Source organism: Oncorhynchus tshawytscha, linkage group LG07, assembly GCF_018296145.1.
Source record: "Oncorhynchus tshawytscha isolate Ot180627B linkage group LG07, Otsh_v2.0, whole genome shotgun sequence".
Classification (NCBI taxonomy): domain Eukaryota; kingdom Metazoa; phylum Chordata; class Actinopteri; order Salmoniformes; family Salmonidae; genus Oncorhynchus; species Oncorhynchus tshawytscha.
In genome coordinates this window covers 55,803,965-55,827,692 of record NC_056435.1, presented here as the reverse complement: position 1 = coordinate 55,827,692, position 23,728 = coordinate 55,803,965, and the positions used below count along the sequence as shown (strand labels likewise).

At 41.3% G+C, this 23,728-nt stretch overlaps 2 protein-coding genes across 3 annotated transcripts; one reads left to right on the top strand and one right to left on the bottom strand.

Moving 5' to 3' along the window:
• Nucleotides 1–71: 71 nt before the first annotated feature.
• On the bottom strand, nucleotides 72–9,656 carry LOC112254860 (bombesin receptor-activated protein C6orf89 homolog). Of its 2 annotated transcripts, none has more exons than XM_024427779.2 (8): nucleotides 9,385–9,656; nucleotides 8,550–8,870; nucleotides 8,020–8,185; nucleotides 7,757–7,905; nucleotides 7,421–7,569; nucleotides 4,628–4,763; nucleotides 4,392–4,515; nucleotides 72–2,928 (listed from the first exon to the last, which is right to left on the bottom strand). In XM_024427779.2, exons 2-8 carry the CDS (start codon nucleotides 8,736–8,738, stop codon nucleotides 2,846–2,848), a joined length of 996 nt encoding a protein of 331 aa, XP_024283547.1. In that variant the 5' UTR covers nucleotides 8,739–8,870; nucleotides 9,385–9,656; the 3' UTR covers nucleotides 72–2,845. The 2 variants fall into 2 exon arrangements, with proteins under 2 accessions (XP_024283547.1, XP_024283548.1); XM_024427780.2 differs by having other exon boundaries at nucleotides 8,550–8,837; nucleotides 9,385–9,655.
• A 913-nt stretch (nucleotides 9,657–10,569) lies between these two features.
• On the top strand, nucleotides 10,570–23,026 carry LOC112254859 (ADP-ribosylation factor-like protein 8A). The gene is made up of 7 exons (XM_024427778.2): nucleotides 10,570–10,996; nucleotides 18,797–18,877; nucleotides 19,013–19,086; nucleotides 19,282–19,375; nucleotides 20,398–20,465; nucleotides 20,563–20,633; nucleotides 20,736–23,026. Exons 1-7 carry the CDS (start codon nucleotides 10,874–10,876, stop codon nucleotides 20,789–20,791), a joined length of 567 nt encoding a protein of 188 aa, XP_024283546.1. The 5' UTR covers nucleotides 10,570–10,873; the 3' UTR covers nucleotides 20,792–23,026.
• Nucleotides 23,027–23,728: the final 702 nt, after the last annotated feature.

Genomic DNA, 23,728 nt, shown 5'->3' with positions numbered 1-23,728 from the left:
CCACATAGGAAAAAGCCCTGAAAGTACTTACTTTTGTCAATCTCTGCATATAACTGACAAGCAACACAGCACACAGTAGAGCAGAAAACATTTATTTATAAACATTATATAAACATTCAGCATCTGACAAGAGTGCAGAAAATCAAACTATTTGATATAATGCTCTCCGATTACAATCCAACACAGATTATTGCACATTTTATAAGGTCTCATTTTTTCAAGGGATATCTGAAAATACAATGGTCAAATCAGTGTGGATTTCCATGACACCTATTAGACACACACACACACACACACACACACACACACACACACACACACACACAGACACTTGTTTTGGTTGTGTGTGTAAACCTTGACTCACATTGCAATTTGATCACACAAAGCTATTATTCAAAGCCAATTTAAACAAGTTGAATTGTCTTACTTGTATTTTCAGCTGGTGTACAAACTGAAAGTAAAAGGCACACAAACAAAATGTAAGAATGGGAAGAATAGAAATCCGGCACATAACAGCTCTACTACCAATTCTTAGACTTGCTTTCAATGAGAATGACAGATATATAACTCACATTTCTATGTGAATTTGGTCAGGTGGCCCAGAAAATTAAATATTGCAGCTTTAAAGCCAGCGACATTCATTACCCTGTTTTCATCAAAGTATCCAGTGCTGCTTGAAGGACAACATTAGTAGTAGTCTTAACCTTGCTAACATTAAAAAAACAAAATAATTTAACATACTGTAAGTAAGGCGTGATAAGAAAAAGGCAAGCTTGAACTCAAGGCAAATGTTTCAGGATCAGGAAGGAGATGATAGCGGTTGGTGAAAGCTGAGGGCCTTGAACCACAAATATACTTTGAGCAGCAAAGACAATGATAAAGATCTCACCCACCCAACTGGGCTTCGAGTAAAGAGATCAAACACCACCCAACTGGGTTTCAGACTGGGTTATCCACCCAGAAAACTGACTCAAATAAGGACATTTTTGGCACTATCCTCAGAGTTCATACAAAGGGAATTGAATATGTGTACTACCAAAGAACAGTTGCATTCACAGTATGTATATACACAATATGGCAGTAGTACATGCCAATACATCCCCAGTCATGAAGTCTAACCGTAATAACCACTGTTAATAGTTTAGGCTTCAATACATGGGCATCATTTGAACATGACAAAATAATAAAAGCAGCTCTGATAACAGAATTCCCTTGAAAATACACAGGTACCTGCTCAAATAAAGGAAACACCAACATAGTGTCTTAATATGGTGTTGAGCCACCAGAACAGCTTCAATGAGCCTTGGCATAAATTCAACAAGTGTCTGGACCTCTATTGGAGGCACCATTCTGCCACGAGAAATTCCATAATTTGCTGTTTTGTTGGAGGAAAACGCTGTCTCAGGTGCTGTTCCAGAATCTCCCATGTATTCAATTGAGTTGAGATCTGGTGACACACCACTTAAACCCCCTATGCTCCTTTGAGACCCTTCTTTCAAAGTCACTGACATCTCGTCTTCTAGCCGTGGTAGATAATGGGCAACTGGGCATTTTTATACGTGACGCTAAGCATGATGGGATGTTATTTAATTAACTCAGGAACCACACCTGCTTTCAATATACTTTGTATCCCTCATTTACTCAAGAGTTTCCTTTATTTTGGCAGTTACCAGTACATAATCACATTGTTATTGATGCATTGAGAAAACCAAAGTGACAAGTCTAAAAACAGATTTACTTAAAACGGTGACAATGTATAACTTAACAATATGGCCATAACTTGACATTGTGTAAAATTGTGGATTCTGAGAGATTAAAACTGTATAAATATTATGTTCAGCAATAGAACAGGATCAATTCTCAGAACGGCGACAGTGTGACACAACATCAACACTGACATTGTCAACACGTTCCGGATAGCTAAAGTGCTTACATGGGCGAATGGACGACAGGGGGAAAAAGCAGAGACAAAACAAAAACAATCTGTGAAAAGAACATTAACATACAGCATTTAAAATTATGGCACAAGCACTTACCGTCAACTATATATTAAATACAATTTCTGCACTTTGTTATCAAAAGCAATTCACCTTAAATGTAGAAATCAATTTTACACATCCTCCTAACCAACTGTCATTGTTACACTAGCAGCGACATGTTGAATTTAGATGAATACAGACCAGTTCATAAGTGAGTAGATGAGGAAGGGCAGTACTGCAAAACTGTCCAATTTTGGATGTGATTTGATCGCAAAAAAATACATAACCGAAATAATCTTGAACATTCCAACTGAACACAGCATAGGAGCAAAGGCCTTCTGATGTTCCAAAAATTAGATCAGTCACCCTCTCCATTTCTCTTCTTTGGGCTGAATGGGAGAACGTTCCAGCCTCTTCCTCACCAACACACATCTCCCAGCCCGAGTGTGGTCCCTCCCTGCTTATAATCATCCAGTTGCCGCAGATCTGTGAAGGGATATCAATGAAGAGGCACAGGTAGGGGCTAGAGATGAGTTTGATATTAGGCCAGAGAGGGGTGAGGTTTAGGGATTGGTTTGGAATTAGGCAAGAGAACAGTAGGGGCTAGGGATGCGTGTAGTATTTTTGGGAAACTCTTCAGTCTCTTTTGTGCCTGTGGAAAGTATACTTTTCCAGACCTAGAGAGGAGGGTGGGACAAGCCTACAAGGGACAGTTAAAAGGTCCAATCACAGGAAGTGATATATTCTCAGCCGGTAAGAAGTCTGGACTGGAGTGAGGGTTTAAGAGTTCTGGATGGCAAGTCCAAACCCTCCGTCCTCCTCCCCTTTACTCCCATTCTGTCTCGTTCAGTTTTTCGTCTCCTCCCTCAGAAAGTGGAACCGTCACAAACAATGTTCTGGTCTCGGCCGGGGAACAGCTCCATCTGCCAGTAGCGCGGGTCAGCATATACTGGCAGGGTCAAAGCACAAAGGTCAAACTAAATGCAAACTTGTATAGGTCTATAAAAAAAGGATTTTGTTACAGCCTAGCACAAACAAGAGGTCGACTGATTATGATTTTGACGCCGATACTGATTATTGGAGGACCAAAAAAAGCAGATACCAATTAAATCGGCCGTTTTTTAAAAATGTATATACATCTATAATAATGACAATTACAACAATACTGAATGACCAATGAACACTTATTTTAACTTAATATAATACATCAATAAAATCAATTTATTCTCAAATAAATAATGAAACATGTTCAATTTGGTTTAATAATGCAAAAACAAAAGTGTTGGAGATGAAAGTAAAAGTGCAACACGTGCTATGTAAAAAAGCTAACGTTTAAGTTCCTTGCTCAGAACATATGAAAGGTGGTGGTTCCTTTTAACATGAGTCTTCAATATTCCCAGGTAAGAAATTTTAGGTTGTAGTTATTATAGGACTCTCTCTCTATACCATTTGTATTTCATATACCTTTGACTATTGGATGTTCTAATAGGTACTTTAGTATTGCCAGCATAATCTTGGGAGTTGATAGGCTTGAAGTCATAAACAGCTCAATGGTTGAAGCATTGCGAAGAGCTGCTGGCAAACGCAGGAAAGTGTTTGAATGAATGCTTATGAGCCGGACACTATCATTTCGAAAACAAAACGGTTATTCTTTCAGTGAAATACAGAACCGTTACGTATTTTATCTAACGGGTGGCATCCATAAGTCTAAATATTGCTGTTACATTGCACAACCTTCAATGTTATGTCATAATTATATAAAATTCTGGCAAATTAGTTTGCAACGAGCCAGGCGGCCCAAACTGTTGCATATACCCTGACTCTGTGTGCAAAAAACGCAAGAGAAGTGACACAATTTCCCTAGATAATATTGCCTGCTAACGTGAATTTCTTAAAAAAAATATATACTTGTGTATTGATTTTAAGAAAGGCATTGATGTTTATGGTTAGGTACATTCGTACAACGATTGTGCGTTTTTCACAAATGCACTTTTGTTAAATAAGTAGGCTGTGATTCAATGATAAATTAACAGGCACCGTATCGATTATATGCAATGCAGGACAAGCTAGATAAACTAGTATTATCATCAACCATGTGTAGTTAACTAGTGAATGTTAAGATTGATTTTTTTTTTTACAAGGTAAGTTTAATGCTAGCTAGCACCTTACCGTGGCTCCTTGCTGCACTCTCAGAACAGGTAGTCAGCCTGCCACGCAGTCTCCTCGTGGAGTGCAATGTAATCGGCCATAGTCGGTGTCCAAAAATGCCGATTGTTATGAAAACTTGAAATCGGCCCTAATTAAATTGGCCATTCCGATTAATCGGTCAACCTCTAGCACAAACACACCATATTCAAATAATGAACCTAAAAAATTAACACAGTATACGTGTAAGTACGTTTGTGTTCTCACCCATATCTCCCGGTCCCAGCCAGAGGTTGAAGGAGCTACAGTGTTTTTGACAGCGGTGGACAGGGACCACTCGAACCGTGGGTAGCCCTTCTCCTACCACCAGCCAGCCCAGCACACGCACCCCCTAAAACACACACACAATACCACTGTACCAACATGCTGCTGAATCACACCAAACACCATAACAACAAACATGCATGTTTGTATATTTGGGCTGTGTTAGAGGCCAGACTCACTCTGCTCTGAGAGTTGGCACTATGTGTGACCAGGCAACGCTGCAGTGTTGTTCCAGCGCTGTCCAGTAGAGGACATAGCTCAGCTTTGGGGAACAGCCACCTCAACACCTTCTCTCTGGCACCAGATGCAAACCTCCTAGGGAGTGGAGGGCGGAGGAGAGGTGATTTAGTCAGATGAGAATAACAGAAATGCGTCCTTGTTTTCTTTCCTTGGAGACCTGTTATTAAAGTGACCAAGTCATGCTTATTACAGTGCAGTCAGAAATAGTATTCAGACCCCTTGATTTTGCCCCCACATTTTTACGTTACAGCCATATTCTAAAAATATATATATTCCCCTCAATCTACACACAATACCCCATAACAAAGCCAACAGGTTCATTGAAATTTTAGCTAATGCATGTGTATTTTTTTAATTTTTAAATATCACATTTACATAAGTAGTCTGACCCATTAGTAGGTACTTTATTGAAGCACCTTTAGCAGTGATTACAGCCTTGAGTCTTCTTGGGTATGACACCACAACTGTATTTGGGGAGTTTCTCCCAGTCTTCTCTGCAGATCCTCTCTAGCTCTGTCAGGTTGCTGCACAGCTATTGTCAGGTCTCTTCAGAGATGTTCGATCGGGTTCAAGTCCGGGCTCTGGCTGGGCCACTCAAGGACATTCAGAGACTTGCCCGAAGCCACTCCTGCATTGTATTGGCTGTGTTTTTAGGGTCGCTGTCCTGTTAGAAGGTGAACTGTTGCCCCAGTAGGATGTCCGGAGTAGGTTTTCATCAAGGAGCTCTCTGTACTTTGCGTCGTTCATCTTTCCCTCCATCCTGACAAGTCATCCAGTCCCTGCCGCTGAAAAACATCCCCACAGCATGATGCTGCCACCCACATGCTTCATGGTGCCTGGGTTCCTCCAGACATGACACTTGGCATTCAGGCCAAAGAGTTTAATCTTGGTTTCATCAGACCAGAGAATATTGTTTTTCATGGTCAGAGTCCTTTAGGTGCCTGGCAAACTCCAAGGGGGCTGTCATGTGCCTTTTACTGAAGAGTGGCTTCCATCTGGACACTCTACCATAAAGGTCTGATTGGTGGAATGCTGCAGAGATGGTTGGGTTTCTGGAAGGTTCTCCCATCTTCACAGAGGAACTGACCAAGGCCCTTCTCCCGCGATTGCTCAGTTTGGACGGGTGGGGGCTCTAAGAAGAGTCTTGGTGGTTCCAAACTTCTTCCATTTCAGAATGATGGAGGCCACTGTGTTCTTGGGGACCTTCAATGCTGCAGACATTTTTGTTGGTACTCTTCCCCAGATCCTGTCTCAGAGCTCTACGGCCAATTCCTTCAAACTCATGGCTTGGTTTTTGCTCTGACATACACTGTCAACTGTGTAACCTTATATAAACAGGTGTGTGCCTTTCCAACTCATGTCTAATCAATTGAATTTACCACAAGTGGACTCCAATGAAGTTGTAGAAACATCAAGGATGTTCAATGGAAACTTTCAACTTTCAAATCTCATAGCAAAGGGTCTGAAACATTATGGAAATAAGGTATCTGTTTTACATTTGCAAACATTGTTTTCACTTTGTCATTATGGGGTATTGTGTGTAGATTGCAAAGGGAAAAAAATATATATAATTTATTCAATTTTATAATAAGTCTAATGTAACAAAATGTGGAAAAGGGAAGGGATCTGAATACTTTCCAAATGCACTGCATGTGTGTGTAGTTGTGTGTCTGTGTTTATCTACATATGCACGCACACACACGCACGCACACCAGGTAGCCTAGCGGTTAAGAGCGTTGGGCCTGTATCCCGGAAAGGTCTCTGGTTCGAATCCCAGAGCCAACTAGGTGAAAAATCGATGTGCCCTTGAGCAAGGCACTTAAACCTTAATTGCTCCTCTAAGTCACTCTAGATAAGACCCAGGGTGGAAATTGTACTTTTTGTTCCAACGGCCACTGTGGCATGCAGATCAAAACAAATCTACCAGCCACTCTTATTTTCTTACCAGCCTAAGTGTTTTTTCATCATAATCACACCAAAAATCACAAATGACAGATGAGTATGCTTTGTAATGTGGTATATTGCTGAATTCAATTTCATTTTTGTGACCTGTCTTTTAACCAATGTATGTCAAATAAATAATTTAGATACAATAGTAAAAAGTAAAACCGCTTAACAATTCTACAACTGAACATCAACAATGAACAAGTGCCTTCCCTGACACAAAATTCTGAGTGATATGACTTGTTAATTATTATTACTTCAGGGTACATATGTTTATTTATGAGCACACAAATAAATTCAGGAGCACAATTAAATTATGTGAGTGTCTTAATGATAAGACATGACTAAACATTTACGAATAAAAAGGGTTTTGCAGTGTTCCATGCTCAATCAAGCACAATGTACCCCCAAATATTTGAGTGATTAGGTGACAATTTTTCAGCTGCCCCTTTAAGGGCAGGCCATTACTGTGGTGGCAGCACTCAGTGTCTGTCAGGGATGAGATTGAGAATCTCTGTATCAGACAGTTGCAGCAAACAACTAGCCAAGAAACATGAGGACAAAGCCACACTTTAGTAGCTTTTCAGGTCAATTTGACCAACTTCTACATTTGGGCTTCGGTTTAAAATAAAATTAAAATAAATATTTAAAAAATGTTCCCAAATGCTGTGTGACCAGCCGCCAATGTGGCTGGTGATATTTTTACCCGCCAATGCCAAAATCTACCCGCATTTGGCAGGTGTTAATTTCCCACCCTGCTAAATGTCTAAAATGTAATGTAAATGTACCAGAGCAGGGTAAAGTTTGCGGGGCCCTGTGGAAAACCCTCATCATGTGACAGTAAGTTATCTTCCTCCAGTAGTATACTCATGGAGCTGGAGTGGGCTGAGTAGAGCTCCTCTAGCTGCTGCCTCTGCAGACACAGAGACTCCCCACCCTACATAAAGACAGAGGACATATGTCAGGCACAGCCGCAGACAAGACTAACTGCTGATGTTAGCTAAATTAACTAGCTCAATAAAGATCATTTTGTGGTGGATCCGTAAACAATAAGCAGACTTGACCCTCACTTTCAGGGAAATTGTTGTTTTTCAGTCTTTCTTTATTGTTAGTGGTGGTCGTACCTTGAGCAGCACAGGCTGTGGACCTCTGCGCATGGCTGCAGACTCTCTGAGGGTCTCAGGGACCTCCAGCACAGAGGACACCTCAGCACAGCCAGAACAGTTGACCAGGCCCTGTCGCAGAGCCCCTGCACTCCACCACTCATGGAAACCTACAGGAGAGAGAGAGAAGCTGCTGTTACACACACTGGCTAGGAACAAAGACCCATTGTCTATAGTGAACAACTATGAATAGTGTCTAAAATGGTGTTTTAGACTTACTGTACCTTGCAGGTTGTATTTCTTGGCAATGGGCAGAGCCAGCAGTCTGATGTGGCTGAGGGGGGAGGACCAGTTATGTCCCCCCGTGTACGTCACACCTAGCTGGGGCCGAGTCTGGGGGTAGGTGAAGGCCAGCACCACCACCACCAGAAAGCCTACTGCTACCACAAACTACAGTATGGAAAAAGAGGAACTAGTGAGAGGATGGTTCATCAATGCAGGGATTGATATTAAGGGTTGCCTTATTGACCAGGGCAAGTGACCTGAGCAATCATGCAAGATGAGCCTGCTCTGTGGTTTCCCCATTGGGTAGGTGATTGTGTTTTACTGATAACAAACAAAATGCAAAGAATTCTAGCAGTCTGTTCTTTCTGGTTCCTCCCATGTAGGTGCAAATAGCCACTTTAGATTTTTCTGCAAGCGATCAATCTTTGGGCAACCCAAAAATACTCCTGACTTTCCCGATGGGCAAGTGCCTTTTAGACAGTCCCTGTGTATGATCTTACATGAGTGTGTGTGTGTGTGCGCATCTTACCTTGATGGTGGCTCGAAGGATGGGGAATTGTGGTGGATCTCTTCGAGGCTCGTTGGTCTCCAAGACTTGTTTGATAAACTTCTCGATCTCCCTCTCTGACATGCCATAGCGATACCCCGACTGGCGGAGAATATCGATGCTCTCAGACAGCTTGTCGTAGATGCAAGGCTCACTCAGTGTGGTGCCCATGGCAAACAATGTGGTCCAACTGATTTCAGTCAACAGTTAATTTAGGAGGACAGTGCCTCTAGCCTTCCAGTTGCAGCTGCGTCACTCATATTGTCTTCCCTGTTTGAAGTTGAAGAGGTTGGTAAGACAGCACTTCCAAAGCCCCAGACAGAAGATACACAAACAATCCTGATTATTTGGCTGAACATGGCATTGGACGTTGGTCAAAACAGACACCGTGTCAATGTCAACACATGCATTCAGAGGCCCATGTGAACTGTATGCAATAAGTAGTCATTTGCATGTGTGAACAATATCAACAAACAATTGAGAGGTTAAAAAAAGAAAGTTGGACAGAAGCTAAACAGGCAGATAAATATTTCCTTAGAAATCCACAATGTACAAAACGCATCTAACGTTACTAAGTTCAACTCGATGTCAATCTAACCATTGTATATATTTATGTTATTCTAACGTTGTCGTTTTACCTTTATCATACAGTGAGTGTGCCAGCGACAGCAGGGGGCTAAACAAATAAACAATGCTAACGTTAGCTAGCTAATTGGCTAGGACCCTAACTTAGCTTTTCTACTTTTAACAGGTATAGCTAGCTAGATTTCATAAGATCAAGGAAACGTCATATTTCAAACAGTGATCTTGAACTCACCGATTTTTAAAAATTGTGTGTTTTATTTTTATTTTTTACAGATCTATTGTCTCGTTCATATTTAGCTTCGTGTCGACCAAGCAACCTTTCCCACTTGCTTGCTGTTTGAGAATTTGCGGTCGTCACTAGTTACCACAGCCTTAAAGTCATAAACCACCTCCGCCAATTTCTACAATTTATCTTCTTAAAATCATATTTTAAACCTAACTTTAATCACACTGCAAATCTTATGCCTAACCCCAACCTAAATGTTTGTTTTCATAAACTTTTATGATAGGCCTATAGACAATTTGACTTTGTGGCTGTGGTAACTAATGGAAACCAGAATTTACCGATGTCACTTGACTTCCCTGTTGGACAGATTCACCTTGAGACTGTCAACAGCAGATTCGTGTAGTAAAACTCAAGATTTTTTTTATTTTTTTTTATTTCACCTTTATTTAACCAGGTAGGCTAGTTGAGAACAAGTTTTCATTTGCAACTGCGACCTGGCCAAGATAAAGCATAGCAGTGTGAGCAGACAACACAGAGTTACACATGGAGTAAACAGTTAACAAGTCAATAACACAGTAGAAAACAAAGGGGGGAGTCTATATACAATGTGTGCAAAAGGCATGAGGAGGTAGGCGAATAATTACAATTTTGCAGATTAACACTGGAGTGATAAATGATCAGATGGTCATGTACAGGTAGAGATATTGGTGTGCAAAAGAGCAGAAAAGTAAATAAATAAAAACAGTATGGGGATGAGGTAGGTGAAAATGGGTGGGCTATTTACCAATAGACTATGTACAGCTGCAGCGATCGGTTAGCTGCTCAGAAAGCTGATGTTTGAAGTTGGTGAGGGAGATAAAAGTCTCCAACTTCAGCGATTTTTGCAATTCGTTCCAGTCACAGGCAGCAGAGTACTGGAACGAAAGGCGGCCAAATGAGGTGTTGGTTTTAGGGATGATCAATAGATTGATGTTTTTTTTAAAAACAATTGGTAAAATATGAATTATATAGTCTATATTAATACACTTGTTATTTTTGTATTGGCAGTATATATATATATATATATTTTTTTTACATGTATATGAGAAATGTGTTGATGAATCTGCTTTGTCACAAAATGTAATATTTTTTTGTAATATGCAGCTATTTTATCAATCGGCAGAGGGCGCAATTTCGTGAGTGGATCGCAACTAAGCTGGACCCGTTGAACCTCCTTTCACCAAAGCGCCCCTCAGCGCATTGTTTCGCGGATCAGCTGTGAGTGGATCTAAAACCCCACCCAATGAGGAAGGAAAGAAGTGAAGCGAAGCAATACCGACCTCAGGAAAATACGAGGCTTCAAAGCGATTGTCATTCATTAAAGGCGTAAAGTCAATACACCGCCGTTTATATTGCGATTTTTAAAGACCGAAAATTAAAGACCTTTGAGCGCCGCGGCGGTGAAGACAGCCAGTCAGCTGATATTTTGCTACCAGCTCCTAGCCGCTCTCTCAAGATGATAGCCCTCTTTAACAAGCTGTTGGACTGGTTCAAACAGCTATTTTGGAAGGAAGAGATGGAATTGACACTGGTCGGTCTGCAGTATTCGGGAAAGACAACCTTCGTGAACGTGATAGCGGTAATTTCGCTGTTTACTCGCTCTGTGTCTGTATGCGCCTTCATATAACTACAGTCATTAGTGTGCACCGATTTACGACGGGAATAGACCGTGGTACAAAGTAGCGGTCCCGTGATTGAAACGCCACTCCACCCTTTAATTGCTACAGTGTCGCAGTATTATTTGTAATCAGAAACAAATATGCTATATGTGTGTGGAGTGAATAATGGCCGTATTTAATTGCGAATTGGACGGATGGTAGGGTATATTAATTGGCCTATTTGATTTATTGAGGGATGGAGACTGGCTGGCTATTTCATCTTATGATGTGTTCGCTAGTAGTGATGACGACATCACAAGTGACGTCCTAGTTTATGCTGTCGTGAAATACAAGCATTACAACCTTGAAATGGGGCACTGTTATTTCATTGTACACCAGAGTTACACAACCTAGTGTTCCACACTGCAGGCTACACTTGGCCGCACAATATTTGATCTCTGACACCAGCCGTAGGCTAGATGACAGTTGGGCTGCTACATACATTAGCCTCAAATACATGCTTCCTCTTTGACTGTATTCATTGTATCACCCAGAGCCCTCATTTGTTACTACTTTATGACAACAACAGCCCTTCCACCTGCTCCATTCAGTGTGGGTCCTCATTTGACTCCTGTTGGCCTGATGAGGATTTGTGGGATTGTAGTGATATCATCTGCAATGTATAATGGTTTGTCAATTCTACAGGTTTATGAATGGTATGTTGAATGAAGAGGAAATGATTACCCTATCTTTATTGTTAGAATTTGTGTTAATACTGTAGACTTGTGTGTGTGTGTGTTCACCCTTCTACCGGTGCTGATGAGTATTCCCTCTAAGAACACGCATAAAACCAGGCTGTGCAGAAGAAGGTCATCTGTGTATAAATTCACACCTTTACAGTCAGAGCACATAAATTCAACCTGGACATTTGTCACATGCACCGAATACAACCGGTGTAGGCCTTACAGTGAAATGCTTACTTACAAGCCCTTAAACAACAATGCAGTTTTAAGAAAAATAAGTGTTAAGTAAAAAATATATAAGTCAAAAAATAAATAACAGTAGCGAGGCTATATATAGGGGGTACCGGTACAGAGTCAATGTGCAGGGGCACCGGTTAGTCGAGGTAATATGTACATGTAGGTAGAGTTAAAATGACTATGCATAGATAATAAACAGAGAGTAGCAGCGGTGTAAAAGAGGGGGTGGGGGCAATGCAAATAGTCTGGGTAGCCATTTGATCAGCTGTTCAGGAGTCTTATGGCTTGGCTTTGGACCTAGACTTGGTGCTCCGGTATCGTTTGCCGTACGGTAGCAGATAGAACAGTCTATGACTAGGGTGTCTGGAGTCTTTTGACAATCTTTGGAGCCTTCCTCTGACACCGCCTGGTATAGAGGTCCTGGATGGCAGGAAGTTTGGCTCCAGTGATGTACTAGACCGTATGCCCTGCCCTCTGTAGTGCCTTGCGGTCGGAGGCTGAGCAGTTGCCATGCCAGGCACTGATTCAACCAGTCAGGTGCTCTCGTTAGTGCAGCTGTAGAACCTTTTCAGGACCTGAGGACCCATGTCAAATCTTATCAGTCTCCTGAGGGAGAATAGGCTTTTTCATGCCCTCTTCACAACTGTCTTGGTGTGTTTGGACCATGGTAGTTTGGTGATGTGCACACCAAGGAACTTGAAGCTCTCAGCCTGCTCCACAACAGCCATGTCGATGAGAATGAGGGTGTGCTCGGTCCTCCTTTTCCTGTTGTCCACAATCATCTCCTTTGTCTTTATCACATTGAGGTCGAGGTTGTTATCCTGGCACCACACGGCCAGGTTTCTGACCTCCTAGGCTGTCTTATCATTGTCGGTGATCAGGCCTACCTACCCTTACCACCTGGGGGTGGCCCGTCAGGAATTGGATGATCCAGTTACACAGGGAGCTGTTTAGTCCCAGGATCCTTAGCTTAGTGATGAGCTTTGAGGGAACTATGGTGTTGAACGCTGAGCTTTAGTCAATGAATAGCATTCTCACATAGGTGTTCCTTTTGTCCAGGTGGGAAAGGGCAGTGTGGAGTGCAATAGAGATTGCATCATCTGTGGATCTGTTGGGGCAGAATGCAAATTGGAGTGAGTCTAGGGTTTCTGGCATAATGGTGTTGTTGTGAGACATGGCTACAGTTTATGCACTTCATGGCTACAGACGTTAGTGCTACGGGTCGGTAGTCATTTAGGCAGGTTGCCTTAGTGTTCTTGGCCACAGGGACTATGGTGGTCTGCTTGAAACATGTTGTTATTACAGACTCAGACAGGGACAGGTTGAAAATGTCAGTGAAGACACTTGCCAGTTGGTCAGCACATGCTGTAATTCATTTGGCCCTGCGGCCTTATGAATGTTGTCCTGTTTAAAGGTCTTACTCACATCAGCTATGGAGAGGGTGATCACACAGCCATCTGGAACAGCTGATGCTCTCATGCATGCTTCAGTGTCGCCTGCCTCGAAGCGAGCATAGAAGTATTTTAGCTCGTCTGGTGGGCTCGTGTCACTGGGTAGCTCGCGACTGTGCTTCCCTTTGTGGTCTATAAAAGTTTGCAAGCCCTGCCACATCCAACGAGCGTCGGAGCCGGTGTAGTACGATTCAATCTTAGTCCTTTGTTGACACTTTTCCTGTTTGATGGTTCATCGGAGGGCATAACCTTAAATAAAGGTTAAATACATAAAAATAGTGGGATTTCTTATAAGTGTCCGGGTTAGAGTCCCGCTCCTTGAAAGCAGCAGCTTTACCCTTTAGCTCAGTGTGGATGTTGCCTGTAATCCATGGCTTCTGGTTGGGGTATGTACGTGCGGTCAGTATGAGGACAACGTCATCAATGCACTTATTGATGAAGCCAGTGATTGATGTGGTGTAATCCCTAATGCCTTCGGAAGAATCCCGGAACATGTTCCAGTCTGTGCTAGCAAAACAATCCTGTAGCTTAGCATCTGCGTCATCTGACCACTTCTTTATTTACCGAGTCACTGGTGCTTCCTACTTTTTTAGTTTTTGCTTGTCAGCAGGAATCAGGAGGATAGAATTATGGTCAGATTTGCCAAATGGAGGGCGAGGGAAAGCTTTGTACGTGTCTCTGTGTGCGGAGTAAAGGTGTTCTAGAGTTGTTTTTGTTCTCCTCAGGTTGCACATTTAACATGCTGGTAGAAATGAGGTAAAACTGATTTCAGTTTCCCTGCATTAAAGTCCCTGGCCACTAGGAGCGGCGCCTCTGGATGGACGTTTTCCTGTTTGCTTATGGCGGAATACAGCTCATTGAGTGCGCTCTTAGTGCCAGCATTGGTTTGTGGTTGTAAATAGACAGCTATGAAAAATATAGATGAAAATTCTTGGTAAAGAGTGTGGTCTACAGCTTATCATGAGATACTCTACCTCAGGTGAGAAAATCCTTGATACTTCCTTAATATAAGATTTTATGCACCAGCTGTTGTTTACAATTTACACAGACCGCCACCCCTTGTCTTACCGGAGGCTGCTGTTCTATCTTTCCGATGCAGCGTAAACCCTGCCAGCTGTATGTTATGCATGTTGTCGTTTATCCACGACTCGGTGAAACATAAGATATTACAGTTCTTAATGTCCCGTTGGTAGGATATACGTGATCTTAGCTCATCTATTTTGTTATCCAATGATTGTACGTTGGCTCATAGGACTGATGGTAGAGGCAGATTACCACTCGCTGTTGGATCCTTACAAGGCACCCTGACCTACGTCCCCGATATCTCTTTCGAATGAGAGGGATTTGGGCCTTGTCAGGTGTCTCAAGTAAATCCTTCTCATCTGACTCGTTAAAGAAAAAATCTTTGTCCACTACGAGGTGAGTAGTCGCTGTCCTGATATCCAGAAGCTCTTTTTGGTCATAAGAGACGGTGGCAGAAACATTATGTACAAAATAAGTTACAAATAACACGCTAAAACACACACATTAGCACAATTGCCTTAGGAGCCCGTAAACCGGCAGCCATCTCCTCCGGTGCCATTCTTGCATCTACCTGCTCCAGCTGAGCCCAATCACCCAGCCACATTCCCAGACCATGCCTCAGACTCTGCCCTTGCTCCCAGCCCAACCCCAGACCCTGCACTTGTTCCAGCATCACTTGAGCCCAATCCCCATCCTCATCCATTACCCAGCCCCTGCTCCATCCACAGCCCCAGGTCCAGCCCATCCCCAGCCTCATCCCATTACCCAGCCTCGTCCCATTACCCAGCCCCATCACCACCCCCAGGCCCACTGTTTAGTTCATGGCTTTCAAACTTACTGTCTGGGGGCCATATTCGTCTGGTTTCACAGACCGTCCAAATACTTATTTTCCACCATCATTTGCAAATAAATTCATTAAAAATCCTACAATGTGATTTTCTGGATTTTTTTTCTCATTTTGTCTGTCATAGTTGAAGTGTACCTATGATTACAATTACAGGCCTCTCATCTTTTTAAGTGGGAGAACTTGCACAATTGGTGGCTGACTAAATACTTTTTTGCCCCACTGTATATCCAGGAATGTTTGCCCTTTTTGAAGAAATGGTAAAAAAAACTAAGTAATTTCTGTATTTAAAAAAAAATCGTTCCATTCAATTTGGACTGTTATGGAAGTTTACATCAAAATAGGGATTTAGGTCAAAACCACAGTTTTAATTGATTCCATGTGAACTTTTAGCACAATATTTTAGCATTAGGAAATACACAACAGATCTAATTGTTATCACATTGCGTCCGTTGATCCCAATTGATCATCAGGGTATTTATTATTTGAAATACACAAACAGGCTACACACACTTCAGATGCACACAAGTGTATGGACTAAATCAATTTAAATTCAATCACTTTTTGACGGCACCCCTTTTGATTTGAACAAAACCTTCCATATTTGCTCATTGTAGAAGTGCTCAGAAAGTGACTTTGTAGCTTATACTCTGTTTATACTCGGTTTTTGTGTTGTCCCTAGCCACATGTATCACTAGCCACTTTAACTATGCCACTTTGTTTACATACTCATCTCATATGTATATACTGCACTCAATACCATCTACAGTATCTTGCCTATGCCGCTCTGTACCATCACTCACTCATATATCTTTATGTACATATTCTTTATCCCTTTACACTTGTGTCTATAAGGTAGTAGTTTTGGAATTGTTAGCTAGATTACTTGTTGGTTATTACTGCATTGTCGGAACTAGAAGCACAAGCATTTCGCTACACTCGCATTAACATCTGCTAACCATGTGTATGTGACAAATAAAATTTGATTTGATCAGTTAAGACACAACATGCTATTAAATACAGGGCGGGTGACGTGTCATGGCTGATAAATGTACTAAAATGGGAATCAAATAGAAATGTAAACATTTTAAAATCGTACCACAAAGATGATTGGAGGTCCACACATAAGAGAATGTTGACATGAATGGGAATATCTGTTTTAAATTATATTGTCAGTCCTCCATAGGAAACCTATTGAAATCATATAAATATAGATAATAGAATAGAGATGATCATTTAAGTTGACATTCGACGTTGGGTGGATTGGCCACCATCTTCTGTGGTAGTAATTAGAAATTAAAATGTACATTTACATTTCAATGGTGTACCAGCTAAATTGCAGTGGTCTGAGGGGATAGGTCCATTCTATGAATTCTATTTCTATGAATGAAGTGACACCAACCCTGTATTAAAGAGCAGGTTGTGTCTCAACCAACGGTGGGCACAACACAAACCTCAGATGAAGTACGGTCTAAACTACAACATATGCAAATTGACGTTAAAGGTCAAATGGAATTATTATATATATTTTTTTTACAAAAAAATGAATACATTCTAAAGTAGTTTCACAACTCTGTTTGTAAGCTTTTAAATGATATCAAACTCAATGTATCTTTTCCAGTAATGAAGACATGGATGTCTCATGGTATGGTGGGGTATTGCCAATGGGGCCAACTTTGAGCCATTCTCCTGAATGTTTTGGCATTCAGGTTCCAAAAGTAACTTTCTGACCTCTCCTTCCATGAGGTAACATTTAAATATAATGGGATGCTGTCCAAAAGTGATTGAATTGAAATGGATTTACCTTATGAACCCCCTCTTGGCTTTACAGTTCTTTGGTATTAAAGTGTCGGTATGTCTGGCTGAAATATAGTTTCTGGTTACATTGCTCCACCAGTGCTTTAGCCTTGTCTGAAACACCTCCAAATCAAATCCAATTGTATTGGTCACATAGACATATTTAGCAGATGTTATTGCGGATGTAGTGAAATGCTTGTGTTCCTAGCTCCAACAGTGCAGTAGTATCTAACAGTTCACAACAATACACACATCTAAAAGTAAAATAATGGAATTAAGAAATATATAAATATATACGATCAGGACAACGTGATCAGGGCAACACATCGGCTCGGGAGGAAGGAAATTGAGCTAGGAGCAGGCCCTATATTGAGAAAGTGTCATTTATGTCAAGTAGAGATATGACCTTGTGCTGTATAGGGTAGCAGTGTTCTACTTGTGCTTAGTATACTACTTTAACCTTGCCTCAAGAGAACTGACTTAGAAAATGAAGTGCATCAGGTGATGGTGTGGAATAACCTGTTTTGTAATTTTAGCCCAAGGACAACAGCAACGGAGGCGTTTTTGAGTTGTTAATTTAATAGGAAGCAGAGGGAATGGCTGCACGTGATGCTCTCAACTTGAAAAGATTGTTCATCACAGACAGTAGAGTAGCAGGATTTTGACAGTACAAGACGAAGGCTTTCTTCTTGAGTTAACCTACAAGTGCCTCAAATGGAGTCTTACAGGAAGGTTTATATTGTAAACTAATTTATAATTGGAGATTAAACGGACATTACCACTGCATATATTTGAACATTTCCATATTTTCCTCATCAGATAAACTAAATACATTGTTTTCCTAAAAGGTTACTGTTAGTACTGCTGTCTAGACTGACCTCTAGTGTCAGCGCTCTGCAGATTAATGACTAGTCAGAAATGTCAGCTCCAGGGAGAAGTTTCCCCTAGGTACAGATCTAGGTTCAGCTTCTGCTCCCCCAATTCTAACCTTAACCATTAGTAGGGATTGGGGAAAATGCTAAACTGACCCAAGACCAGTGTCTAGGGACAACTTCACCCTGCACCAAAAGTCAACCTTTGAATGCCCCAACAACACTGTGATCTAGGCAGACACAGTGACACCTAGCATGAGACATCAACCAGGAATTTGACACATTGTTTAAGCGTGGAACCTGTAGGCTATTTCAGTGAGTTTTTGTCAGCTTACTCTGAAACAACTCTCTTCTGTTTAAAGAAAAACCTCTTGAATATGTTATTGGTATTACTACCTCATTTGACAATGTTAGCTTCTCTTTATTATAGTCTAGAAAGTTAGGACTATTACAGTGTATATATCAAAGGTAGCTAGATAACTCATTGATCCTGCTTCATGAAATGTGCTACCACCTTGCTTTCAGAGTGACACACAATGTACATATCCACACATATCCACACATGTACATATATTAAGGCCTGAGTGTGTACAGTACAGGAACCCTATTTATGTGTCTTTACACACCTCTCTGCATGTATCTTATGCTGTAGTCTGGTGAGTGTCGTGAAGGTGCTGCTGGTTGTCGGGATCAGGTGACTTGTGGTCATGTGTCAGACTTCCACATAATTAGTGACTCATTGTTATGATTAATGTGTTTGTTACTCTGCTGAACAGTCTATCTACCCCCCCCTTCCTTCCCTCCCTCCCTCTAGTCAGGACAGTTCAGTGAGGACATGATTCCTACAGTGGGCTTCAACATGAGGAAGATCACCAAGGGCAACGTCACCATTAAGGTCAGAGCATCAGACTTGATAATGAGCTGCACTTACCCTTGGTACTAATGCTGATAGTATTACTGATAGTTTGTGTTTGTACGACTACCTTTTTGAGACTGAAGTGGTGTTTGTGTGTGTTCTGTTGTTCTCCAGCTGTGGGATATTGGGGGTCAGCCTCGATTCCGGAGCATGTGGGAAAGATACTGCCGAGGTGTCAGTGTCATTGTGTAAGTACACACACTAGGGCTGGGAATTGCCAGGGACCTCAAGACACAATATTATCACGATACTTAGGTGCCGATAAGATATGTATTGCAATTCTCACGATTCTATATGTATTGTGATCCGATACTGTAATTTTGTTGCGATTCGATGTTCCAAACATATTGTTCACCATGTGCCCCTCTCGCTCTCTCTCTCAGTTACATGGTAGATGCTGCAGACCCAGAGAAGATTGAGGCCTCGAAGAACGAACTACACAACCTCCTAGACAAACCCCAGCTACAGGGGATCCCAGTGAGTATGGAAGAGGTCGATATGAGTGAAGGTATTATGAAGGTATTGGGCATCAGAAGCTCACCCTGAGCAGACTCATAGTGGCATCTGTCACGTACCTAACAACACCCCCCTCTCTCTGTAGCCCAGACATGAATAATGAATGTGTGTCTGAGTGATTTGGGCCTGATTTATCGAACCAAAGGGAGGGATAGATGGAGAGGGAGGAAGAGACAGACAGACAGAAAGAGAAGGGAGGGAAAGTTTGATGGTAAGTGAGATATAAGTCGAGGGGGAGTAAGGAGGGAGAGAAAGATAGGTTTAAGAGAGACAGGGGAGAGAGGAATGGAGGGAGAGCGAAACAGTGGGCGGTGCTTGAGCATTGCAGATGCTTCTAGTTTTACTAGCATCTCCAAGGCTAGTGCTGTAGCATTGCAGGAGAGATGGATGGAGAGAGGGAGGGACTGACGGACAGAGGGAGGGGAGTGTGTGTCTGTCTGGGTCCAGACGTGTATTGACTGGGGGGGAGACCATTAGCAGGCCTGGGCAGTGCAGTGAGATCCATACAGGATGATCCTCAGAGTAACGTTAGGGGAGAGAAGGTTTCCTCCTTACATCTCTTAACACATCATTGCTCTCATTGAGATGATGATAGGGGCCTAAAAGACAGGGAATGGGTGGCAGGAGTAGCATTAACACACTGTCACCCTAACTACAGATGCTACAGCTGACCAGTGTGAAGACATGTTTATTTAAAGCAGTGGAGTATGGCTGTCAACCATTTTTAAATGAGAGGGAGAAGATGAATAACAGTTTGTCTGGCTAGCTAGCTACTCCCCCACTCACAACAATTCTCACAAAATGCCTTTTATTTCTCCACTCTAGCAGATATTGGCTTTCAACAGTAATGATCAGCTCTAGTTAGTGTGTTATAAAGCCTGTGGAATGTAAAGTTGAAATGGAATGGGTTTGCAGGAGAAAAGCCTAAAGGCAGGTGCATTGGCAAAGACAACACTCATGTGGTTTCCCTTGGACTCTCTCAGGTACTGGTTTTAGGGAACAAAAGAGATGTTCCAGGTGCCTTGGATGAGAAGGAGCTGATTGAGAGGATGTGAGTATGGGAGCTGTGACGTTTCCTTTTGTAAATGAAGCTTACTATGTGTGCGAAGTTTTCTTCTCTCCAACACTATCCTCTCTGCCTAACCTAGGAACCTGTCAGCCATCCAGGACAGAGAGATCTGCTGTTACTCTATCTCCTGCAAGGAAAAAGACAACATTGGTGAGAAAACAAATGGTTGATTCAAAACTACCTAATTACCTGATAAGGACTTTTTGTTTCTTTGGAGTATTTGAAACAAATTGACTTTCTATCCTCTGGCAGACATCACACTACAGTGGCTGATCCAGCATTCCAGAACCAGGAAGACAACAACATGAGGGCTCAACTCACTGGACGACCCCTCTCCCCTTCCTCTACCCTAAGACCAACCGTACCCCTCCTTCTTGCCTCCTCTTCTCTTCCCTTCTCTTATCACCCTGGTTCCATTTCTAGCCCCTTCCTTTATCTCGTACACCTTTGGGTGTTAACAGATCTGACAGGATTGGATAGGTGTGAGAAATATGTCAGAATATGGACTCAGCGTCACAATGCTTATACAAATCAAATGTATACATATCTAATCTTCTCGAATCTGTGAACATGGAATAGATAGAGACTAGGAGAAGGGGCTGTCCTCTCATCCTCAGCTCTCCTTTCTTCTTACCCATCTGAGATCCCTATATTTTACTCTTTAAAAACAGCCCTTCTTCCTCTCTCTACCTGATTCCATTCTTGTAAAGAGTGTGTGAAAAATTATGATTTGCACTGTTTAAATTGTTTTGTTTTCTACCTATATGCATTTTTTACACCATGTACTTCAGACTGAACAAAGTGGACTCTTGACAGTCACCCACCGAGCAACTCTTGTTTTCATTGACTGTTATAGATTTGTTTCTTTAAAAAAAAAAATATATGTACTATACTTGTACAGTGTGGATCTGATTTTGATGAGGTTCTGGTCAAGGAGGTAATCTATTTTCTCTTGCTTAAATGAATCATGTGTTGTTCAAAGTGCAAACTACTCACACACACACTCACTCACTCATTCTGCCTACTAACCTGCATCTTCACAGCTGTTCCCAGAGCAACATGGTGGCCATTTTGTCTTTACTGGATCAGGTGACAAGCTCTGACCAATGATTTGATATTTTATCGAACACAATTATTTCTAATTTCTTTTGCATGTTACCTAACTGAAAGGAAATGTATTCCTCTTCAATAGGAAGGATGTATACATTTAATGCAGAGGTCAGCTCACAAGTTTACAAGACATCAAAGAGAATTGTTCCATACTGATGCAACAGAACTCAATAATGTTTTATACATGTTCGATATCCTTGACAATAAGTAAAACAATTTGATGGTCATCTTATCCAAACAAACATATTATTCACCTTGATGCTGCTCTATTTGAACATATTTTCTCATATCACAGTTTTGCGTTTGGAATTGAAACAATGTAATATACGATTGATATCGTGTTATTTGGGGTAGTTTTAGACCCTGATTTGAGTTGTACATATTCTTATCATCAATATCAGTTGAAACTATAATTGCAATTGTTTACTTGAACCTTCCTTTAGAGGCCTACATGACCCTGTCAAACAGTCATGTTTGCTTATGGCAACTGATGGATTTGGAGAGGTTTGATGGAGGGGTCAAGTAAAGTGTAACAATTGCAACCTTGAAAGAGTTTCTCTGATAATTTAGCTAGCTATTCCTAATGTTATTTAACAACATTTGAAGATGGCAACTGCAGCTAATTGGTTATTTTTATGTCACCTGACATTAGCATGCATTGACATTCACAAGCTTTTCTGTCTGACATGTATGTTACTAACAAACACATGTCCATGAATGTTAATGAATGCTATGTGCCATCTCATATAACAATGTTTAATATTCATAAGGACATATTTATTAACTATTTTAGTGTTAGGTTTTCTTTTGTTTTTATGTTTTGAACATGAAACCATGAAAAAAGATTCAATACTAAAATCATGTTCTAAACATACCTCATGGAGCACAGAAATGATGTAAAGCACACAATAACCAACTTGTTTTTTGTTGTTTTCAGCAGGTTTTGTCTGATAATTCACTCTAAATATGAATCAAGCCGTTGGCTCTACAGTTTCTCCCTGTTGGATTTTGAGTTTTCAGCTCAGCCTTTAATGTAGTGTCATGCAGTTGTAGGGTGCTTCCCAGTAGTCTACCGTGGCTTCCTCTTCTTTGAATCCTTTCCTCCTTCCCTTCATCCGCACAGACATGACAGAACTAGACTGGTGAAAAAAAAGCATCCATCCACCATATCGCTTTCACACATGCTGCCTTTTCATATCAGTGCAGATGAAGGAAAGGAGATGAGTAGACGAAGCCCCTTCAGAATATTGAGATACAACGTCCTAGTCCCATCATTAATTAAAACACCACTCCATTGACTTATTGCCAGTTTAAGGTTGCTATTTGTTATTTTAAGTTGAATGTTTGTACCTGACAATGTACAATGAGTGAATTGGCTTGAAGCCCTCAAAGTAAAAAACGGTCTTGTCTCTAAAATAAAGTGAAAGGTGTAATTTGTTCCTCAATGCATCTGCCATGCTACCCTGCCGCTACAGTAACAGACAGTGATGTGTTATTGGTTGACAGTGAAGGACCAGCTTTGTCTTATTCCTCTGCCTAAAAACAGGAGTTTCTTGCCTAATACTGAACAGGCCTGGGCCCAGTTTCCTAATAGTGATGGAATTTAGGCATACAAGTGTTTTAATGATGCATCTTTCTTACAACGGCTAAACACTTCGCTGAGAGAATGGTTGCTAAGTCCATGGTTGGAGCATGTGTCGATACACATAGGATCAAAAGAAGATAGCACTGCTCTCGGATCAGCTTCCTCCATTCAAATATTACCTTGACATTGGAATTATTTCACAATACTGACGACGAATCAGCTCCAAGAGAGATATTACCACCTACGGCTGCAAACATTGATGAGGCTAATGCTTAGGCTACTCAATACAAATGAATTACGTACATAAGTTTACATATGAAATATACTGAACAAAAATATAATATATAAAAAAATATAATATAAATGCACCATGTAAAGTGTTGGTTATATGTTTCATGAGCTAAAATAAAAGATCCCAGAAATGTTCCATACAGTATGCACAAAAATCTGATTTCTCTCAGGTTCTGTGTACAAATTTGTTTACATCCCTGTTGGTGAGCATATCTCCTTTGCCGAGATAATCCATCCACCTTACAGATGTGGCATATCA